We start from the raw sequence: 23,499 nt of genomic DNA on the forward strand, positions 1-23,499 counted from the left end.
CTGCAGAATGTTAGAGCAGATAGAGCAGCAGGTGTGGAGCACTGATGCCTTCCTCCTTTCACTGAATACAAGAGTGTGTCGGTCCTGAAGAGATAACACACACTCAGAGAGGGAGAGAAGGATGAGGGAGAGAGGGAGAGAGTGGAGGGCAGTGGGCTGTGCTTATGGCCAACTGTGAACACAAAATCAAACTTCATTGATCTCTCACTTTAACCCCATGCAGTCACCTCACCAACAGACACACACACACTTCATTTTTTTTGCATCACTTGTGGCACTTTTTCAACAGGAAAAAAAGGGCAAAAAGAAGCAGGGAAAAAAGAAAAAAAAAGAAAATCCCACGTTCCACTACAGTGGCCACACAAGATGAGTTTTGCAACTCTTCTGTAACTCTCTCTGAGAAAGGGAGTGTATTTACCGCTCTGCTCCAAGTTCAATATTAGAAGAACCAACATGGTGTATGCTCCCTGCCCAATTGTGCTGTGTGCGTGTCCACACACACACACACATGCAGAGAGAGAGAGAGAGAGAGAGAGAGAGAGAGAGAGAGAGAGAGAGAGAGAGAGAGAGAGAGAGAGAGAGAGAGAGAGAGAGAGAGAGAGAGAGAGAGAGAGAGAGAGAGAGAGAGAGAGAGAGAGAGAGAGTCATCCAAATGTCTTCAGAGTTGAAAATACCAGGGAACGTTCTTCTATTGGCTGTTTCTCTCTCCCTCTCCAGCACTCGCTACAGCTATCTCCTCTTTCTTTCTTAAATGTCCTCTTTTTCTTCACACTCGTGTGCTTCCAGGCTCTCCTGCTGGGCCAATTTAAACGCAGCTCATCCTTTTAATTTTCATTAATATCTTGGACCATTATATGCTCAATTCGTGCCCGCTTCACCGACTGACCGCAGAAAATGTAATCCTGGCAATCCCAAATCCTCCATCTACAACCAAAGGGAGATAAAGAAACTGGCCAGAAGCTGGTGTGAAATATTAAGGGCCAGGTTATGTGAATATTAGAGAGCACTGGGTCAACTAAGTGCCCACGCCTCAACGGTATATGGGTCATTTTGCCCAGCCCTCAGGAGGAAACTTAGGCCACTACCTTGGCACATGAGTGTTGTAATAACCAGTTCAGAGTTAAGAGTGAGAAATTAAATAAATACAGTAAAAGGTTTTTTTACACAGTGCAGTCAGAGGGGGGAAACATCTAACAGGAGGTGAGGAACACGGTGACACTGAGATAACACCGTCAAAATATAGTAATTAAATAAACTGACACATTAGGTTTGGATAATGTCCTCTGCAGAGGAAAAATGTATGCAACCAACTATGATAAGAAGAGAGAAGAAAACAGACTTTCTTCCTTTCTCTTCCAGGTAACGTGGGATTAAAACCTGTCTGTTATTATGACACTGTATAGCCTTCCTTGCTTCACTGAACTTTTTCTTTACAAAGTTGTGCATTCCCAAAACAATTCATGATCATAATTGTCAATTATGGTTGTTTGAAACCAGAATAATGTGTGCATGCCCATTGTGGTGAATGACAACAATATGAAAATGACAACTACATGATATATAAACTATATATGCAGTATAGCTGTATTGAAGATGAACAAATATAAGTCACTCAGCAATACTGATCTTATGATCGGTTTGACAACAAAAAAAAGACTCATGGTTGTGATTTATTGTTTAGCCCTTTTTGCCCATTTTTACAGAATGGCTTTCAATATCTGGCAGTTAATTACAATTTACTGCATGTTAAAATGGCGTATTAACAATTTAAAATTGAAAACACTGTAGTTGTACATGAACACCAGATATTGTGTGTTAAATTTGAAATTTCAACAGTATAAAACCTATTTACAATCATATTATTGAGTTTTTGTTTTTGTGCAAAAACAGGCCAAAAAATGCAAACGTTACAGGTGTTTTTCCAACTTTCTCCTCTCTGGTGACAAAGACACTGATACCCTGGCTTCTTGCAACAGCACGAGTGAAATTAATAACCACATGTTGGCTTTGACGTGCAACTTCTTAGCTTTGCGAAACCTTTGGAATTTTTTTCTGATAGCACAAACCTTCGCGTAATTACGGTAATGCAAAGTTCTGTGTTAAAGGGTTAGGAGGTGAACATTTCACTTGTACAGTATAAATGTTATTTCTTCTTTCTTAAATGACACAGTCATGCTCTATGTAAGCAGTGGGAAAATGTAGAGATGTCAGCCAGATATCAGGGATCTGCTGGTTGTTACATCTCTCCACACTGGAAATAAAAACGTACCCCAGGCTACAGAGTTGTACTTCGTACTTAGAAAGTGATGCAGTCCTTTTAAAAGGGGGATAATCAGTGAGAAGAAAACACTTTTTGTAGCTGTGCTCCTGAGTGCCTGATAAGACTCCCAAGTTGAATTTGAATTGGACATGACTGGTTTTCAGAATGGAAGCCAATTCACTTACGCCAATACAACTCTGCCATTCAAATAAGGCTTTGCACAAAAGCACCAATCCAACCGCCCTCACAATATTCCTAAAGTTAAAAGCGCTCTCATTCTCTCTGCTCCCTCTCTCCTCTTGTGCTCTCTTCATCCTTCTTGTGTCTGCGTCTCTCTTCCTCCATCAGCCCTGACAACTTCATAATCTCAGTCAGAGTGACCTGTCCAGACCATTTGTGCCTGCTAAAATTATTGGAGACAGACAGAGAATGAGAACCTGTCACTCGGCTTCCACTGCCCTCCTAACACGACCACTCTCCCTTTCACTCCCGAGTAGACAGAGACAGGCATGCAAGCCATTCTGAATACCTGTACCTTTAGTGCACAATTCATGTGTAATGTCGGTACAAACAACAAATGTACGTCAACTCAGCGCCACACAACACACATAAGGAGCTTGAGATGAATGTTGAACTGCATCTTTTATCTGCCATAAATCTGCTGCACTTATTCAACAGAAAGAAGTCATTCTGAGTGGGAGCTTTCGAACAAAAAAGTAGCTGTGGTTGTTGGCTATTTGCACATGTTTAACCATGTCTGCTTGTGTTGAGCTGGTCATTACTCTGAGTGCACACAAAGAAAAGAAGGTAGAATTCAGAGGAGTGGGATTTATGGGTGCATTATATTCAGAAAAAAATGTTCATTTATCATATGAAGTCAAAGCATACAATCCTGACTTCCATTCAGTAAAAGCTATATGACTCAGTAGAAAACTAAATAAAAACAGACTAGAAGTGTTGAAAACACTGGGGGAATGGAGATGATACATCACATTGTTGTTGTGACTGTATATCTTAAAGGAATGGGTGAAAGAAAAAGAAATATGGCAGAGTGTTTGACAAGCTTAATGCCATTTCTTAGACAATCGTCAAATGCATAATTTACCTAAGCACAGCTCAAGTATTTCCTGTGAAGCAGAAAGACTACTGCAGTGACCATCATGCACTGATTAAATATTTTAAGCTGAACTTAAAAAACTAAACAAAAAATAATAAAAAACACACAGAACACACTTGCCTCTGACTCCTCACTCCTAACTTCATAAACATCACCTTTTATTAGCATTGATAATATTGGCCTACTTAAAATGCAGGAAATGAAACCAACTCTTCACATGCTGCTGTAGGAGTGAGGTGACAACACAAAAGGTCTCTGTTCTGCTGGAGAGCATGTGTTTTTTTATCACCAATATAATCATTAGTATTGTCATTATTGTTTTTTTCTATTCTTTTATTTCTTTTGCAAGTCACTGCCTGCTTTTGTTACCAGTGGTAATTATGGTGCTTCTGATGCGCTGAATGCTCCATGAACCATCATTACAGCACTTGCACCGCTTTCTCTTCCTGAATCACAAATTAACTCCCTCTTTCACTTACTCTTGCATGTTCGCCTTTCTCTAAATGTTTCATAGCTCATTCCTCTTTCAACATATCTCCCTTAGTCCCTCTTCAGATGCTTCTCCTCTCTCCTCTCCACTGACACTTCGTGTCCTCCTCTCTCTCTCTGTCCTCTCCATCTCTTTATTTGCTCTCTGCCAGTGGCGAGCAGCCACCAAGCTTGTTATTAGTGCCAGGTTGAAGCCGGCACTGTAATCAGACCCCTGGAATTAGCAGTGGGCACACACTGGCAGGCAGGCAGGCAGGCAGGCAGGCACAATGCTGACAATACACTATAGTTATTATTGAGGTTGAGCTTTGGCAGGGATCTGCTGCTCCTCTCCAAGGTCTGGATCTTGGTGAGCTTTGCTAAGGAGAAACAATGGGAGCTGAAGCAGCAGGATAGGCACCCACCAGTGGCTGAGGGATAAAAAAAATACAGTGGGTAGCAACCAATGGGAGCAGTGAGAGGCACACTTTTTGTGAGGTACAGGTGGCTTTTAAGCTCTGGGAACACAGCCATATTGGAAAGACAATAGGTTGAACATAATGGGGATGTGTTTTATTATTGTGGATAAAGATAGCAAGGAAAAGCGTGTTGTATTAGGACAAAGTGTAATAGAAATCAATTTACTTGACAATAACAAGCAATTTAGCGTCACTCAGAGGCTCGCAGCTTTGTGTTCAGCTGCTACTCTTCTGTCCGAAGAACATCAGAACAATCCAAACACTGAAAATGTGTTATTCACCTAGACTCCACAGTCTTAAAATTCATCTCACCTAGTGAGACGAACGGCCTGTGTCAGTCTCTGGTCAGACTCCTCTTATAAATACTTGAAATTCAGTCTTTTAGGAATTGATCTTCACTGGATCAAAAGAAGAATAAGTTTCATCACCCCAAATGTTTAAAACGTGTATACTAATGATAAGACTGCACAAACATAAAAAGAAATTCAGCTCAAGTTGGAAGACTTCAGATTAATCAAAGATCCTCTTTTTTTATATAAAGGATTTAGAAATCTCTAAAAAGAGGCATATCTTCTCTATCTCTTGTCTTCAGTTGAAAAGCTGCTAAAATTCATCTCTTTTGAAAGTCTTTGAATGTAAAACTTTAAAATGAAGTGAATTATCTTAGCTTCTTCACAGGTAATTAAATCTCACAGTTGGTCCTCGAGTTGGGAGATTTCTGAAAATAGGTTTCAATGCAGTGAAAGAAAAATTAATTCTTCAAGATTGTGATAGTCTACTTTAGGAAAAAAGGGAACATGAGCTCAGATGTGCTGTAACATTGGAGTCATTCAACCAGTGTCTCCAGGAGAGGTTGTTATTTGGTTGGAAGGGGATGGTACTTACAGCACGGTCCCTTGCGCAGCACCTTGATGCGTCGCTGCGTGTTGCACTGAGCTTTCTCCAGTTCACACTCGTTGGAGTAAGTGGATGAATCTGAGCCACAAACAGGTGCCACCAAGGACGGACAATCCATTTTCTTGCAAACACACTCAGCCTTGGCCCGGTTGGTCGGATCACTCTCACATACAGCGCCGAAACCGCACAGCATTCCTCGACAGGCTGGAAGACAAAAAGAGAAAAAAGGAGGTTTTTCTTAAACACCTGAGATCAAGAATTTTATCATATAAAATTCAGCAGTAAGATAATTATTAGTTAGTTATCTAAATAAACCTTAATAAATAAACTTGAAAAGTAAGGAAATTTGTGTTGGGTCAATTATTTCTTTGTTGAGCAGCAAGATGACAACGCTCGCCCCCACAGAGTGAGATTTATCAGAGACTTTTTTCTTCATACTTCAATCATTCAATCCAATAAACGCCACCAAACAAGAGTCAATAGCAAAATAAGCTGTTTGGCATTGAATTGGCAGAGAATATTTGGCAAATATTTCATGAGCCCAACCCACACACTCATCTCTGCTGTTCAACACACAAATGCATTTTCTTTACAAATGTGGCACCATTTAAAAGAGAAATAAACAGGCTTTGTTACAACTAAGAAATAATCGACCAAACACAAAATGTACATACATTTTATGCATGTTGAACTGTGCATGCACATATTCTGATAATAAACACTACAAATGCATGTCCATGTACAAATGGATCTCAATATGCATCCGTTGTTGGTTTTGCAAAACTTGACTCACACCAACACAGAACACCAGCACAAATGCACCAGGGATTTAATATGATCCCAGCGAAAAAAGCACACAGATGCTCTCAATTCATCCTGGAAGAATCTGTCCACTCAAGCAGAGCAGGCACAGTGTGTTGCTGGATGTGACAAGGCTTTTTTACAGTATATGTAGAAGCAGAAACAGTGAAATCTATCTAGAGGCACCTGGCTGATACGCAGCCATGTGGACAGTTAATTTTGGTGCTTTAAAGAAACTGCAGTCTTTGAAATATCAGTGGACTGCTGTCTGGTAAAAGACCTGGAGAGACAGCGGCACAGAAAAACAAGGTTAGCCAACACACTTGAAGGCTGCACGAGTTAAGCAACAGCAACGACTAAGACTTTGATCCCAGTCCACCAATTGACTCCTGAGCTTTGCTCAAATGTGAAACAGCAAACTGTAGACATAGTCAAATGCTGCTGAATGCGCAAAGCAAACACAAAGTTTGTGAGTGTTTGTTTATAGTTTGTTGTGTGTACACTGCAACTGAGAGAGTAATCGACCTGGATCGTGGCAGCTACAGCTGCTGTGGGTCTGCGCCCACTTTAAGGGCTGTTGGGTGTGCCAGATGGCGTGACATGCTTGCCTCACTTGTGGTGAAGTGGTGAAGAGATGGCAAGCTCTCACAGGTAGCTTACCTGATTGGAATAGAATGTATAAAAGAACATAAAAGCACAAGTCCACTCTAAAAAGAGCCATCTTGTTTGGAAAAGTAAACAACCATTCCTTATCTCTGGCACCCAGGCTGGGACTAAATGCAAGGCAGCATGTCCACTCACTGGCAGGTGTCTTTTGCCATATACTGGATAGACACACAAACACACTCACACACAGTATAAAGTCGGGGGACTTTACATTGACCACAAAACATGTCTTCACCTTATTATAATAACAATTTATATAATGGGGACATACTGTACCATAATGTCCCCATCCCATGATGTGACTATGTAAACAGATTTAGTTCAGATTAAGGTCCCAACATGGAAAACACACATGTGCGCGCACACACACACACACAGCAGAGACAACTGGTCCAGTGTTTGCCCAGGGCATCTCATACTGTCTGTCTCCTCACACCAAAGCACACAGTGTGTGTGCGTGCGTGTGCGTGCGTGCGTGGAGTGACAGGCAAGGAGTATGTTTTTGACTGGCCCACTGTTCCCTGTGGGAGAGCACCTGACAGCTACCTGAGCTCACTTCCTTTGTACCAGTGGAGAAAAGAAAGAAAAGAAGTGTGTGTGTGTGTCTGTGAATGCATCTGTATTCCTGAAAAAGCATGTGTGTCTGCAGGGTGTTGGCGTTAGGTGTCTGTCCGTCTGTCTTTCTCAGAAAAAAACACACACACACACACAAGCGGAGCCAGGTGCTACCATAAAGGTATCATGGTAGCACCTGGTAGTGTGTGTGTGTGTGTGTGTGTGTGGGGGGGGGGGTGTGTGTGTGTGTGTGTGTGTGTGTGTGTGTGTGTGTGTGTGTGTGTGTGTGTGTGTGATAGTGTCAGTGAATGGCTGAGGGAGGTGAAGCCATGACAGAAGAGTGACAAGGGGTGAAATTTGAACTGGGTCACATGTGTACAAGTGAGAGGAAAAGAGGATGTGTGAGAGTAAGACAAGAAAGATTAAAAGAGATCAGACTGAGTTTGTAGTTGAACAAAGCAAAAAAAATAATAATAATAATAATTCAGTATATATATTCAGTAATGTCATCAAGCAAATTATTGTGTTAAAATAAACCGCCTGCAGTGGTTCACAACAACATCTCTTCAGCCTTGTTTCCCTATAAGAAAACCTCCCTCTAGCCTCGAGGTTAGCTGATTGACAAAAGACCGACACCAGAGCTGAAGGCTCTGTCAAAGCGAAGGTATCGAGTGCATACTCTGGACTAAGCATTCTTTACTGAGGGGGAAAGAAATAATAGAAAAGAAACTAGAGAAAAATAATCTCATATTTTGGATTTCTTCCAAATAAAAAGAAAACCTGTGTGGTCAGTACAGAACAAAAGAAAACCACCACTATGGTTTCTGTGACTAGTATAACACTGTTATTGGTATTATACTGTATTATACTGTCAAACACATACAGTATTAGTTAATGGTGAAACATTCCTTCATGTGACAGCTCTAACACCAGCAAGAACGTGTGACAGTGAACTCCAAACAGTGAACCAGTTTGATTGATCTCTAACACTGCAGACACTGTCATGAAACCAGTGAGACTCCTGTCGTCATGTGGTGTTGAGCGTCTCACTATTGCACGGCAGTTTACTTGTACATTTTTGAATGATTATTCACATGCTTACATAATGAATGCTCAACCAACTTTAAGCACTTTGCCATCACATACAGTAACTACAAGTAATTAACAATAGACAATAATAGTACATAGTTTTAGCCTCAGTCTAATTCTGAAATTCCAAAAAAAGTAAATAGAACACGTGCATGTAATGACAGCAACGACTATAATCTATAACCACTGGGGCCAATGGGCCTGTCCTTTGAGATTCTCAAATGTGTCATGAATGTAAGATACATTTAAATACCTGCAGTGTGTATGCAGGATTACACATAGTGAATATTTACAGCGTTTGAGTTGAGTTCAAAAGCATTTAAATTAGACCATTTTTTCTACTATACTATACATGTCATAAAATCACATATTATTTGCTGTTTCTAGTTAAGCTCAAATAAAGATAAAGACATTCAAAATAAAAGCATCTCTGAATAAGGGGTAAATGGCTGCAGTGATGTGTGCTATTTCAGTGTGCTGCTACCAAAGTTATAACTACAGATTTCACTGGTTCAGTCAAACTGTAGAAATACACTGACACGCAATACAGTGACATATCATCCAATAATTAAATTTCACATTTTGTACATATAAGACACATGTTTACAGGCACTTAACAGCTGCTTAGAATAAATCTCGCTGAAGCCAAAGTATGTGCTTCTGTGCTGAAAAATGCACCGGCACACTCAAGTTTAATTTCCAGTATGAATATAAAACTTGAAAATTGGTGTGCAAAATTCTCTCTGCGTGCAATGAGTGTGTGTGAGTGTGTGGAGCGTAATCTCCTTCTAGCCCCGCAGCATTAAAAGCCTCACATCCGCACTGTTCTTCTTCTTTTCGCCATCGGAGGAAAAATCCCATTGGGTGGAAACGGCAGGGTGTCCAGTTTGTTCTCGTCATGGCAAAATGTCTTGTCCAGGTAAAACTTTATCCCATGTTTAGACATCTCATCCATTAAACATGGTGTTTGTGAGTTGCAGCACAAGGACACTATGGGGGCTATGAAAGGCAAGGTAAAAAATAAATAAATAAATAAAAATAAAATGGACCTGTTTTCCCAGGTCCATTTTATTCTGAGACAATGCACATTCAGTACATTTCATGTACAGTGGATACTTGTCACGTAGTTTGAGCTAGCATCAAGCCTTTCCATATTTATTAATACAGTCACAGATTCAATAAATTCAATAAAGTTTTTTTTTTCTATGAAGAAAATATCCCCACAGTATATGTTGTGGTCCTCGTCATTTCCATTGTTTTGACGCCTTGCTGCATTTACCTCGAGGTAAAAAAAAGAGAAGAAATAGCCCGTCATGGCAGGCCTGAACAGGTACAGACCCAAGAAGACTTGACGGGATTGCTCTGACCAACTTAAAATGGCTACTTTAGGAGAGAAACACTATTCTCTGCAGAGACAAGATACCTGTCAGGTTTCAATGATTTCACAGCCGTCCAAAATGCACCAGCCGGACAGGAAAGAAGACCAAAAGAAGGAAGGGAAAGGGAAAGGTGGGCATGAATAATTAACAGTTGTGAACTTTACATGGGTGACAAGAATAGTGGCTGAATTACTGTGACAGTCACGGCAGTGATGCACAAATGGCAAACGTGATGAATAGGTGAAGCCAGTTGTGCTATGATCAGATTAAAATCAGCAAACGGTGGCTTCCGCTCTGACTAATGACCTATTGACTGTCAGGAAATCAGACAAGTGAAGTTGATGGAGGGAGATTCAGCTCAATGGCTTTGAAGTGACATTGCATTAGCGTTGAATGGGTCTAAATTCATTACGCTCGAGCACTCCTTGGGGACATCTTCCACAAGCTTCCTAATAAATGGAGCCTTTCTCTTTGGCTTTGGCTAAGTAATACAGATGTGCCGTCTTTTAACAGTCCACTCTTCTCTCGGTCTCTCCTTCTCTCTATAAGAGGGTTTTAGCGTCTATATCAGTGTATGTGTTCCCGAGGACCTTTGCAGTGAGTAAGGCAGGTTGCCATGGCAACAGCAAGTCATGCACTCTGTATTGAGCAGCTTGCCTCATTAGGCTGAGACTGTAAAGTTTGTGCGATGCATACAGGTGGTGTATGTACAGTACTGTATGTACTGTACACACGTCAAATTCCTCCCAGGACTTTTTAAAGATTATTTTTTAGTTTTGTAAAAGAAAATTGTACAATTATTCTCCCTCGGCTTCATGCTCTGGGTAAAAATGGACCTGTGTAGACACTAAGTAATTTGCGGATTAGGCAAACTGGACACTCTAAATTGATCGAAGGTGGGAGTGTGAGAGTTGATGGTTGTCTCTATTTGGCCCTGTATCGGCTGGGATTGGTAACCGTGACCCTCATGTGGAGGACAAAGCAGTAGAAGAGCAAGTAAGTGAGAATTAAGCTAATTTTTCCATTGAAATGGTTTGTTTTGCCAGTAGAGATGCCCCCTGGTGGCTACTTCCATAGGGAAAGTTCCATTTATTTCTCCTATACAATCAGATGTGGCATGACAGCAATAAACTGCAGAGAAGTTTCCTCCCACAATCATAAATATGGGTCTCAAGTCCCGCAGTGATGTTATTTGTCAATGTATGGAATACATTAAACATATTTTTATAAAAATTATATATATTATTATAATAATAATAATGATGTGCTCAGACCTTAAAATGAATAACACAGCTGTGGTCAGCAGTTAAAGCTGGTAACATATCAGAGGGTAGAAAGCAACCATGCAAGGTTTCTATTGAACTCTGGTAAGTGGCCCTCGAGAGGGCAATGCAATCAATTATTGATCTCTCTGCAATCATACAACACCCAGTGTGAAATAAAGAAAACATCTGCTCACGAAGGAACGTCGTACATTCCCCACTAGCTCAATATAATAAAAATTGCTTCTTTAAACCAGTTCAATAAAAAGAAAAGAAAAGAGGTGAAGGCAAAAAAGAACAGGGACTCTTCCAAAGGTGATTCAGAAGAAATAACTTTTCTCTTCTCCTGCTTTTTCATCCATGCTGTTCTCAGAATGAACAAACTGTCAAAAAAAAACAGAACTATAAAGACCTGTGTTCATTTTCTCTGCTCCATTACCAGCAGTTCTTTGCTTAAGATTGGAGGGTTTGAGAATGTGTTCGTGTGAGAGAGTGTGTTAACTTGTATTTGTTACCTCTTTAGGACCTTCTCTGGTATAAACACCACCAGTAGAACCTCATTTCTGAGGATCTGGCTCAGTTAAGGGCTAAGATTCCAATTGTGGTTAATAATGCTTTGTTTAAACGTCCAAATGAATGGAAGTCAATGCAGAGAAGAATAGATGTGCAAATCTCTGTGTGTGTGTGTGTGTGTGTGTGTAGACGGACAGAGTATTCTGCCTTTACATAAAGGAGCAATCAATTTTGCCCTCCCCCTCGTCCTCCTCCTCCTGCCTGAATGCAACACATGCTGCTGGTACAGCCGAGAGCCTGGGTCCTGACCTTGCTAACACACAGAATGAACTCATTTACAAACAGCAGCTTCTCCTTAGCATGCCCACAAGCCCCGAAGTGTACGAGTTTCCAGAGAATGAGTAAAAACAGTGAGAGAGTCGGAGAGTCAAGTTGGGGTGATGCAGGAGGGAAAAAAAGAAGTCAGAGAAAGAAAAACTAGAAGTATGAGCGGCAGCTGAAGGTAAATAACACATGCAATTCAGTTTATACACATGCCTCATTCAATCTAGTATGGTCAGAGGAGGAAAAAATGCTACAAATGCTCTTATGACTGTGGCTTAATTGATGCTGAAACAATTTCCAATAGTTTCTTACTAAAGGCCACATTATACTTCTCCGACTGCGTATGCGTTATCCGTCTGCGTCACCACGGAGACGCCTCGAGCATTTATACTTCTGCGTCGTGGTGACGGACACGCGCTGCAATTTCCCGCCCGATCAGTAGGGGTCGCTGCGCAAGGTTGTTGTGCTTCTGGCTACAGTGAGCAATGGCGTCCGAGAAAGAAAGAGAGAGAAAGACTGTTGTTGTTGAAACAGTGGCCGTTTCTCACTTTTCTGTGTGACGGAACGCAGTTTTAAGATAATTTGAGGCGAGAAATTGGCCATTTAGAGTCTAAACATGTGCTGTGTGTGTTAAGGTATGACGTATTTATAGTTCGGCAGCGGCGTTATCGGCGGGGATCAGCTCCGCCTCTGTCAGGACGCCCGGAGCGCACTGAGAGCCGGCACAGGGCAGCTTCGCTCAGCCTGTCCTGAGGACCAATCGCAGCTCTTGCCGTCTCCGTAGTCCCTTGACGGAGTGACGGACACTTAAAAAATATTCCGTGCACCCGGAGACGACGCAGAGGCTCTTCAACAGGTTCTGTGTCGACGCAGAGTCTCTACGTAGCCTACGCAGAGCACTTTACGCAGAAGTATAAATTGGGCTTAACACAGGAATGTTCCATTGTGCACCCACTGTGTGTCTACAATTGGCACCTGATATTTTCCCTCCTGACTTTGTTGCTCCGTCACCTCGGCTACAGCTACTGTTGCTGCTCCTCTGAGGTTTTCTCAGTGCTATTTGCAGTAGCTCTCTCTTTGCTATGGTTACTTTTTTATCTTTAATGAAGTCCCACTGGCATGAAAGCATAAACAAACCAAACAAAAAGAAGTGACACACAGACAAATATGTTGACTATACTTCTTTTTTTCTTATAGCTTCTGGGGTGGGCAGGTGTTTTGACAATAGTTTGACACCTGCAGACAGGTACAGAGGTGAAAATAGTGGAAGTTGTTAGCATAGTCGGATGAAAATGACAGCAGCAGTCATGCCTTTCTATTCAAATCTTGTGCCTGAATGTTTACTATTACAAAAAAGAAGACTCTTTTTTTTTTTTAAACTGTTCTAGAGGGTAAAGAAAAATCATTTATTCCTGTCCAACCATATTACTGGAGGGGACATATTGGTGCTACACTTAAGAAATGAAAATACAAAAGATCTTGAAATACATTGCCACCATTTGGATTTTTTCCTCCTTCCTTGGCAGTCAAACGATAATGCAATGCATTTTTCCCACACCTGCTTGTGTGTGAGGAAATTTCAAAGCCTGAAGCAGTTTTCCCTTTTGTTCATATTTTGAGCATTCAGGAAGATAATGGCTGCCAAAGCAATTAGACCAAAACCTTGTTGAGAGAGTTTTTAACTTATTAGGGAAGCGTTTATGGTCCCTGCATGAAAAGGCTGTGATTCAAAGGTCTAAAGATTATGTGCAGTGATTTATTGTTTATTTGCTAACCCTTGTTCATTTAGTATGGGATCAATGGAAGCCTCAATAAGGGTTATGGTTAGCTGTGCTTCACTTTATGTTTTCTGCAGTGCAGTAAACCAACACATAACAACAGCATTTCTCTTTCTGTATATTCACTTTGTTTATGGTCTCAGAACAGCAGATGCAGCATCTTCATAAATCAGGCCTGAAATATATGACAGCTCTTTGAAAGCTAAGACCATCTGCCTAATCAGGCTTGTTATAAGAGAATAATACATGAAGGGTAAATTAAGAAAAACACATTGTTATCTGTCATGATCAGACAGGGACGATAGTGATCGACACAGGGAACAACAATCAAGAGTAGGAGCCATGAAAAAGCAACACCTAATAAACTGGTCAGTTATTGTAGTTTTTTTTACAGGTGAAATTACGAGACATACTACCATTCACAAAGTGTAACGTTGAAAATATTTACCTTGATTTGAAAAACAAAGGACATATGAGCTGTATATAAGAGGGAGAGTTGTCAATGTCATTGAATATTAGTAGATTTGAAATATAATTTAGCACCTTGGGCTCTATTTTATTGTGTGCAGATATATAGGCAGAAATGCAGGGTTTTTTTGCATCTCTGCCTGTTAAATAATACATTGCCTAGGAAAAATGCACATATGCTGAGGTGGGAGAAGAGGTTCAGCTGTATTTATGCTTAATAGGCAGCACAGCACAAAAATAAAATAATAAAATAATAGGCAGCACAGTGATATTGAGGTGCTCATTTTGACAAGAAATCCAAACCTGCACAAACCTTTTATAGTACAGTAAAATGTTCCTACAAAATCTGTATCGATACACTTAAGAACTGTGATATGAATTAATCAGCATTCATCCTTTACAAACCCTAAGCTATAGGGTTTTCAATATTGATATCGGTATCTGTCCTTATGTGATGCAGCTGTGATGGAGAGGTTTGAGTGAATGCAGTCTTCTTCATCACTGGTTTATTCCAACACGAAACTTAGCCTCCAGGCTGAAGCAGGCAACGCTGCTGTCTGCTCTCTAACAAATGCAGTTTCATCTTCCAACACCTGAAGGCCACCGAAAAAAACTAAACACAACTTTCTGCTCAAAAGTGGGCATACACATTATTGATTACACACACGTACAGCTACCACTGTCATGTGCACAGCCTTTTCTTTTCCTTGGTTAAGTCACACGGGCAAATTTGTGTGTTGGTAGGAACAGATATTTTTCCTGCTCCAAAGTTGCTGTTTCTCCAGTTCTCTTTCTGAGCTTCCTCTGCCCCCAATCTTATCAATAATGGAGTGCACTGGTGACAGAACCCGATTCTGTCACCTCACATCTCCTCCACAAACTTAGCAGCAGGCAGCCAGAGACGCCTCTTAAGAAGAGATTATGGTTGCTCTGCAATATACAGGAAGAAAACCAGCATGGCTGCCAGCATGCTCCTAAATTCAATTATTCAGCTAAGCCACTATTATGAGGAGTGGAGCCCTTTTTTTTCCATGTCTGCGCTCATTGTTTGAGCTCACCATTATCTTGCGTAGACCTATGAAGGGGTCTTTATATAAAGACCAGGTTTTCATATTACACACACACACACACACACACACACACACACACACACACACACACACACACACACACACACACACACACACACACACACACACACACACACACACACACACACACACACACACACACACACACACACACAGAGAATTTCTATGCTTGCTAATTGCAAGTAGGCATTCTGTGGGAGTGTGAGGCACGAGTCCCTCTGACAAAAAGTGCAGAGATTGGATGCAAAGACATGCACACACTGAGACATGTAATCACACAAATACACGCACGCACGCACACACACAGCTAATGTGGTCTCATGTGGTTCTCCACGCCCGTCCTCTACTCTCTTCGCTCCATCTCCGGCACCATCATCAAATCTTTCATCAGCGTTTCATTTCCTACATTTAAGAAGGAGTGACGGCATGCTTGAGGAGGAGGAGGAACAGGCAAAACTTGCTGCTCCCTCACTCAATACTACATGGGATTTCAGACACATTTTTTCTCAGTGAAACCAGTAAAGAAACTCAGCAAAAAAAAAAAAAAAAACAATTAGCAGAGAGACATCAGCTTTCCCAGAGATCATCATCCAACATAAAGCTATGGTTATCATGCAGAATTACAGGCTCAGACTGTAAAAAAATGTGTTTTCACTCAGGATGTGACAGCTGCCAGAGTTAAAAATCAGATCTTTGGGGGGGTTTTTTTCCTACCAACACAAAGCCTCATCTTGTAGACGAGTGCTGTGCCCAGCTTCCTGCTGTATGTGAGGCTGCGTTAGAGCAACTGTGGGTCCTTCCTTACAGCAACATTTCAGGTCTGGCTGAGTTGAAGACACAAGATTTATTTATTTTCCTTGTTTACTAAAAGAAGATTTATCCACCTCCTCCCCTATGCATTCAGTCAGCTCTGTCTGGGTCCTCTCAATTGTATCCATAGCTTTTTAACTTTGTAAGTGGCAATTAGCGAAGCTGATCAAGTAAAACTGATGTACGTTGATTGAAGTTCATTACATTAACTTAACTGCTTTGTGTGGCTCAGTTAATGAGTTTGTATTTAAGTCTCTTTATAAACATCTTTATACTGGACAGTTCTGCAGCATACAGTGTCCAACACAATCTATGATGAACATACAGCAAAACATTTAATTTTGACCCTGACTTGGACAGTTTTTAGTTGTTTTGCCCCAAATGGAATAAAACAGAACTGCTGCCATTCTGTGTCTTTTTTTCCTGCATTTGTTGTTTGTTATTTGCTGTTACCCAGCATGCATCACCCCAGAAGACATACTTTGTTATGACTTCTGGGGTTTGTTGGTCTGTCTCTCTCTGCAAGGCCCACTGAGGACACGTCATACAAAACTAATATATTAAATATGTCTTCAATAACTACCTAGAGATGACCATATAATGTTAGCCAAAGAGTCAGTGGGGGCCACAATATTTTATTTTTCCTTATTCATGTATTTTAGGGATTTAAGTATTTTGAGAGAAGATCATACTCAAGGCAGCTCTCTGAGGACAAATACTACTCTCAATGCTGAATTCTTTATTTACCGGAATATCCCCAGCACCTGTACTGGTAATAATTTGGAAATTATGTTTTTCATTTTGAATAAACCTAAATGGACCTGTTTTCAGTAGCCGCAGCAACGTTGCAAAATATCACTTGCTGAGTGCTAGTTGAAGAGCTTGGCATTTGGTGGTTTAAACATTCTAACACTTCAAATAACAGTTACTCCCATATGATTAATAGTGTTAGTGGTCACTGGTCATCAGACCAAAAGCAGTTTCCTTTGCAGTAAAGGACTGGAGAGTAAATTGGGCCTCACATGCTCGCTCCCACTATGGAGAGGAGAGGGAGCTCCTTTTTATACTGGGATTTCTGGAGGGAGACCAAGTCAGTGGCAGATGGCAGCAGGATGAGAGTCAGAGACAACCTGGGGAGAGCTTGGAAGGCAAGCCAGGAAGAGGCAGCTCTCAAGTGCTGAGCTGGGCTGCACTGAATAAAAGGGAGATGGCCTCTTCCATATGCTCCTTATTGCTGGGCCTAATCACAACGAGGTGCCCATAGACTCATTGCCATTGTCACTGGAGGGAATTCAGGATAGTTTAAAAAGAAATGACCAATTCTGCAGGCGAAAGCATGTTGAATTGTGTTTAAAGTATAGGAGAGGAAGCCAACTAGCCTTTTGCCAGTTGGAATTAGTGCAACCATATGGGAGAAGTGAAAATAGTACAAGGGGTTTCTTCTACATTTAGAAGAGATTTTGAGATATGAGGGGTATAGGGCATTATCTTCCCCTAAAGCATATCGATTAATATTGATGTGCCTGGGTGAAAAGCCCCCGGAGGAAACATTGAGTGTAGAGCTTCACCCCATCATAAGGAGCTGATGAAAGTGGCTCCATGAGGGAGATGCCTGGGCCCAGCTGAGATGTGGGTGCCCTGGTTTTGCACTGATCCATTATGCACCTCATGGGTCTCCTGGCTGCTCATAGGAGGCATCTCCGTCGAGGATGTCTCCTGGCCAGACAAACCACTACATCATTCCACTCTCCCGTTCCTCCTCCTCATCCCATCTCTCCATCTCTCCCCACACTCTGGTCAATAACCCTGACCTGTTGATCAATACCGCCACAAATTACTCCATTTTATTTTTCTCCTCGCTCTCTTTTTCTCTTTCACTGGCTTCTCTTCTAGCCGAAAAATGGGAGGACAGTGACCTCCTTCTTTCTCTGCATCCTCCTTGATTATTTTGCACAGTCCAAAAAGAGGGCAAAGAAGCAAATAAAGTCTATTAGAAGAGCATCTTTGATTCAAAGCTCATTTCAAACCCTGTCTCCATTGCTGTCCAGTCAGTTCACACAGTCAGAATCACACACACTTCTATCGCAGCCTTTCCCTGTTAATAGCCCTGAAAGGGGAAATGTAGCATATGATTGTGTTATTTTCAGAAAATCAAAGTGCAGTGTCGGCTCCCCATCCATCACCTTGAACCTTTTCACTGAGGTGCCTTGAAGGCCATATAGGCTCACAAACACACACACAGGCACATAGACCCTCTCACACACACACAATAGCAATGAATATAAGGGATAGAGAGGGAATCCTGATGTAGATTTAAATTTATAGGGGACATCCATGCACTGCTGGCTTTAGCATTAGTATTATAGCACCACAGGCCCCCATCAGCTACCGCTGTGGAATTAATTGCCGGTGACACAGAGTAGCACCAAAACTGACACGCTTTTGTGCTTTTCATTACGGTATCGAGTCTTTCTGTTTGCCTTTGTAATATTTTTTTAAAGAGAGGGAGGGCCAGAGGCACAGGACAGAGGAGGAGGAGGAGGTGTGTGAAGGGAGCTGTGGAGGATAAGTAATATGGAGCTGACTGGAAGAGTGTTTAGCTCCTCTCAGTTCATTTGTCTTCATTTCCTCTCTTTGGAACAACGCTTAGCCCATCCTGACCCACTCCGCTGTGTCTCCACTACACAACAGCTGTGTGTGTGAACATGCACACAGGCATTCATATACACACACACACGCATATATACAGGCGGCATATAATATGCAGCTTTGCACATATGCATTAGCACTCACGACGTGAGCCAGGCAGTATCGTCATACCGTGTGAACCAGTACATGCCTATTTATGCATGCCAGAAAAATTAAGTGGGAAGCAACACACACACAATCACTCACACACACATACACACCCGGCAGGAAGTTTGAAAAATGTTGGCAGGCTGGCAAACAGGCTTTTGGGTCCCCAATCTGACAGAATGGTGGCCATATTTTATTTGTTTATAATGAAATGATAATGGTTCTGTGTAATTATGGCCCATATTTTAGTCGTGATATAGTGATATCAAGAATGATTAACATCATAACAAATCTCTCACTCCCTCTCGTGCTCCCTCTCTCTGTCACGCTGAAATACCCATTTCACTAAGAAGAGGCGACAGTTTTAAAAGTTATGATATAACGTGACTAAATTTAGATTACACACATTTCAGGGACAGTGTGTTTAGTCATTATGTGGTGCATGTCAGATAACCTCCATTCTCTGGATGAAGCATTTCAGAATCACAGAAATAATACACTTAAATGTACATTTTTAGAGCATATTATATCCTTAAACATGTGAAGTTATTGTTTTATTTTAATTTTATTTGTTTTAAAAGCCCTATTAGATACAAGGTTGGATTTATTTTTATCATGTTTCGGGAACCTCAAAAACACATTTACATTTTTCAGAGAAGTAGTTACACAGACTAGCCTAATAACACCAGGTTCCTAATTTTATATGTCCCTGGTGTAACTAGCTCCAGGAACGTAATTTGACCTCTTCAAGTGTCCCCCTCCCCTTGTCACAGTTGATCTGTTATTTATCATCCCCACTTATCATTTACCTATTAAAAATAATTCAAAAACGTTAATTCCTTTTCTATAACTCACACAAATGCTGTGTCAACATGTAGGGCAAAGACTTGCAATCTGGTTGCCCTGGGCAACTGGACAACTGCTACTCTTGAACCCTGTGCACATTCATATCGTTCCTCCGTTCCTGCACTCCTGTTTCTATGGCTTGGCATGCCAGAGGACGCTCTTATCAAATTACACCACATTCCTCCATCCATGTCCTACGTGCTTCCTCCATAATGAGACTTGTGTTTAAATATTCTGCACATGAAAGTATTCATTCAACTCCAAAAAAACTGGACTGCTTATACATTGCAGCTGATCCGAGAGAAGGGTTCTAAATCAATTACATAAGTCTGATAAAGTCTTTCACCTCTTTTAAATCATTACATATTATGCTAATGTGTTTGCTCCAATTATATGTTGCTTGAATGATTTATGTCATTTTAGGCTTTACATATCTTATGGAGCATCTTATTGGCTTATCACTAGAACACATTAGTAACATTTTATTATTAAAGTTAATGAGGGAGTGTGAGCAGTATACACAGAGAGTGGAAAAGTAGAAGAGTGACAAGGCAGGTGCAAATGTTGGGAAAAAATGTGAGGATGAATGATCATTACAGTGTACATGGTATAATGGCAAATGGCCTCCATGACATCAATATACTGTTTGCCTAATTCAATACAAACGCCATGGTTTAATCCAGGCATCAAAACATACACACATCAGAAAAAACTCTAATGTTTTACTAAGATGTTCCATTTTGTAAATCCACATATCCATATCATTTATATGGACAGGTAAAGAGAGCAGAGAATGGCTACTGCTCTTTAATGAAGCCCATATCTGCAGTGCTGTAACACAGGATAGTGGAGGCTTTGCCTAATGATATCATTAAAGCCACAGTGACTTTGTGTGTGCTGGCTGTCTGGTTTCACTGCTGCTCATAGTAATTCAATAAGAACCAGTGTGTGGTTTTAAAGAGCCCAGGGATTTCTATGTAGGTTTATAGTGATTGATTTGTTTTATTTTAGTGCGTCCCTCCTCTGGGACACCAGACACATGGCACAGTGACTGAAAAGCAAACCTGCAGTTTTCTGTGTGTGGTTCAGTGGCATTTCAGCAGAACTGATGTTTGCAGAGACATTAGGACTCCTAGTGGTTGCTTCAGGAAGTCTTAGTTAGACTCATAAAATATCAGCACGTGCACAAATGCATCCATTTTATGAGTTAAACTAAGACAAATAGGGATATAAAAGGTCTGACTGCTGTCATGTGCAGGTGTGTTGTAACATCCACAGCATATAGAGCCACTTGTGAATGACCGCCTCAGTAATATGATAATGTGACAGTTTATTGCTCCCTTTGGGAAACATATCAAGCAACAGCCAGGAAATGATAAGTGATGTGCGAACATGTGTCACCTGGTTAAAAGGCAGAAAGGTGAAGGGTGTCCAATTTATTGCAGATGACTGGATAAAGGGTTCACTATGATGCCTTGCTGTGGTTACAGAGACACCAATGACACGGACATAGATGCAACTTTAAAAGGCGTGTTTTACCCCACGGCATCATGTAACAGTCATGATCATTAATGACACAGATTCAGACATGGTCAACAACCAATAAATACATGTCAGAGAGGTTGTATTATATATCTTGTTTAAAACCATGACCAATTACAAACTGATTAACAATACAACAAATGTGCAACAAATGTTATAATCCATTTTTTCAAGCAAACAATCTTTATAATATTGTGAACAAAAAGATGCAATCATTTCCGGCCTTTCTGTTTGATGTTACTTCAAATGCAGTATTTTTAGACTGATGAAACATTTGACTTCATCTCATAGAAAATAATAATGGAGGTCATCAACTACAATGTCAGATTAATTTCTTATGCCCATTGTTCAGTAGGCAGTTTGTGTACTCTTCGCATAAGTTTAGGTACCTTATTATTTGTGTTGGTTACAATTCTTTAATGATTATAGATTTGAGAATCCACTAATTTGTATTGACTTCCATTGGCATTTTTAACATATTTCACTGGAAACAAAGGAAAGAAACAAAATGAATTTGCAATGAATGTTCTAAATTGTTCGCTGGTCGGCAGTAGCAGGAGCAATTTGCTTATCCTCAATATTCTGGGTAGTAATGCGACATGTTGTTGCTCTAAGTAGTTTAGTTTAGTTTCACACAGCATAAAAATGTGTGGGGCTTTTGTTCAGCTCACTTCTTCCCTGTACTTCATAGAAGCCAAACATTTCCATGTGCTTACTTTTAATCCATATTTGCCAAACCTTACGAGGTGATGCACACATTTTACTTTGTTTGGCGTTTAACCACATTATCGGTTACGGTGTATTGAACTTAATGCGGTTGGGTGTCAACATCCAGCTGATTTAACCGAGCACAGTGTTAAAACACTTTTGCTTTATACATATTTCCTATTATGGCTTTTTCATAATCAATTGTGTGCATGAGGTGTGCGCGCATGTGTGGACAGCATTTTCATCATGCAGCCAACAGATGTCAATTTGCTGACCAGTTGTAAAATTACTGTATGCCACTTAAACATGTACACACTGAGGCAGTAAGCACTTATCATAATTAATTGCTGCCCCTTTGCCCTTTGTAAGACAATTGTCTCTCAGAGAGAGAGAGAGAGAGAGAGAGAGAGAGAGAGAGAGAGAGAGAGAGAGATATTGAGAGGATCTGAGAAATTAACAGTGACATAGGGCAAGTCAGTCTGAGCATTAAGTAAAGTAAGTGTGCATTGTTGTTTGGTTTCAGCTTGTGATGCAGATGCTGCCACTGTGACCTAACTACAGGCTCCATTAAAGTTACAGCACATGTGGGGCTCTGGCACACGAGGGACTGAAGGATTGTTAAATCCATTTAAATGAGCACAGACACCAGGGTCCATGTATCCTTAGTATAATCTCCGCTGAGTGGGTTGTCCAGCTGAATCAACGCTGCACATTTTGTAAATTAACTTTATGCTGAAAACTATGATCTGAGAAATTATGAACCATTACTACAATCAACCTGAAATAAATCAACAGCAATGTTGTTTCTATGGACTAAATAAACAATTGTAACCCAAGCGTCTATTTGACATGGTAAGATCACACTGGCCTCGCTTTTAGTGCTGCTTAATTCAGACTTCAGAATTTCCTTTAAATCTATTTATTTATCTATATATATATATATATATATGTATATATACATACATATGTATGTATGTATATACATACATAATATGTATATATATATGTATATATACATATGTATATATGTATATATATACACACACATATATGGACAATTATTCCTATTATCTTCTCAGAGAGACAATAAAGGAAGGGCATTTGCTCAACAGCACGGCAAACAAAACAATTTCAAGATAATTAATATTTTAAATAGATTTAAAGGAAATTCTGAAGTCTGAATTAAGCAGCACTAAAAGCGAGGCCAGTGTGATCTTATACAGTACGAAGGATGGCACAAGAAGGACACTTAAACAATGTTCACATTAAATAAAAACATGTCCGTCTTAGGAGAAAAAGACACACTGAAACCACTGAGCTCCATCTGTTGTGTGTGACAGACGACCAACAGAGTATCATCAATTCACATCAGTGACAATCTGTTCAATAATCTGTCATGAGCGCTTCCTGTTTATCCACCAATGCTCCAATTCACACAGTCACCAAGAAAAGTGCAGGAGCCACTTTGGACAGTAAATCAAACTTTCAAAGACTCAACTGTGCTGCTTTTTGCTGTAAAGTTTCAATTAAGCTAAAAACAGAGCTTGATAAAATGGAGTCAGCTACTGTGGGTGACTTTTATGGCTACTGCGTTCAGCCGACAAAATGTACAATTCAGAGAACTGCTCGCACAGAACAGAGAAGTGGCCG

The 23,499-nt window shown here is 40.6% G+C and overlaps 1 protein-coding gene across 1 annotated transcript in view; it reads right to left on the reverse strand.

The window, feature by feature from the left end:
• Nucleotides 1–23,499, reverse strand: part of agrn (agrin) — a gene marked incomplete at both ends in the record, with an annotated part of 229,475 nt that overhangs the window by 81,396 nt on the left and 124,580 nt on the right. Inside the window, one exon of the mRNA XM_083895418.1 lies at nucleotides 5,210–5,425. Coding sequence (XP_083751544.1) covers nucleotides 5,210–5,425 — 216 coding nt within the window. The remainder of the gene's footprint in view (nucleotides 1–5,209; nucleotides 5,426–23,499) is intronic.

Source organism: Microchirus variegatus, assembly GCF_963457635.1.
Source record: "Microchirus variegatus genome assembly, chromosome: 9".
NCBI lineage: Eukaryota > Metazoa > Chordata > Actinopteri > Pleuronectiformes > Soleidae > Microchirus > Microchirus variegatus.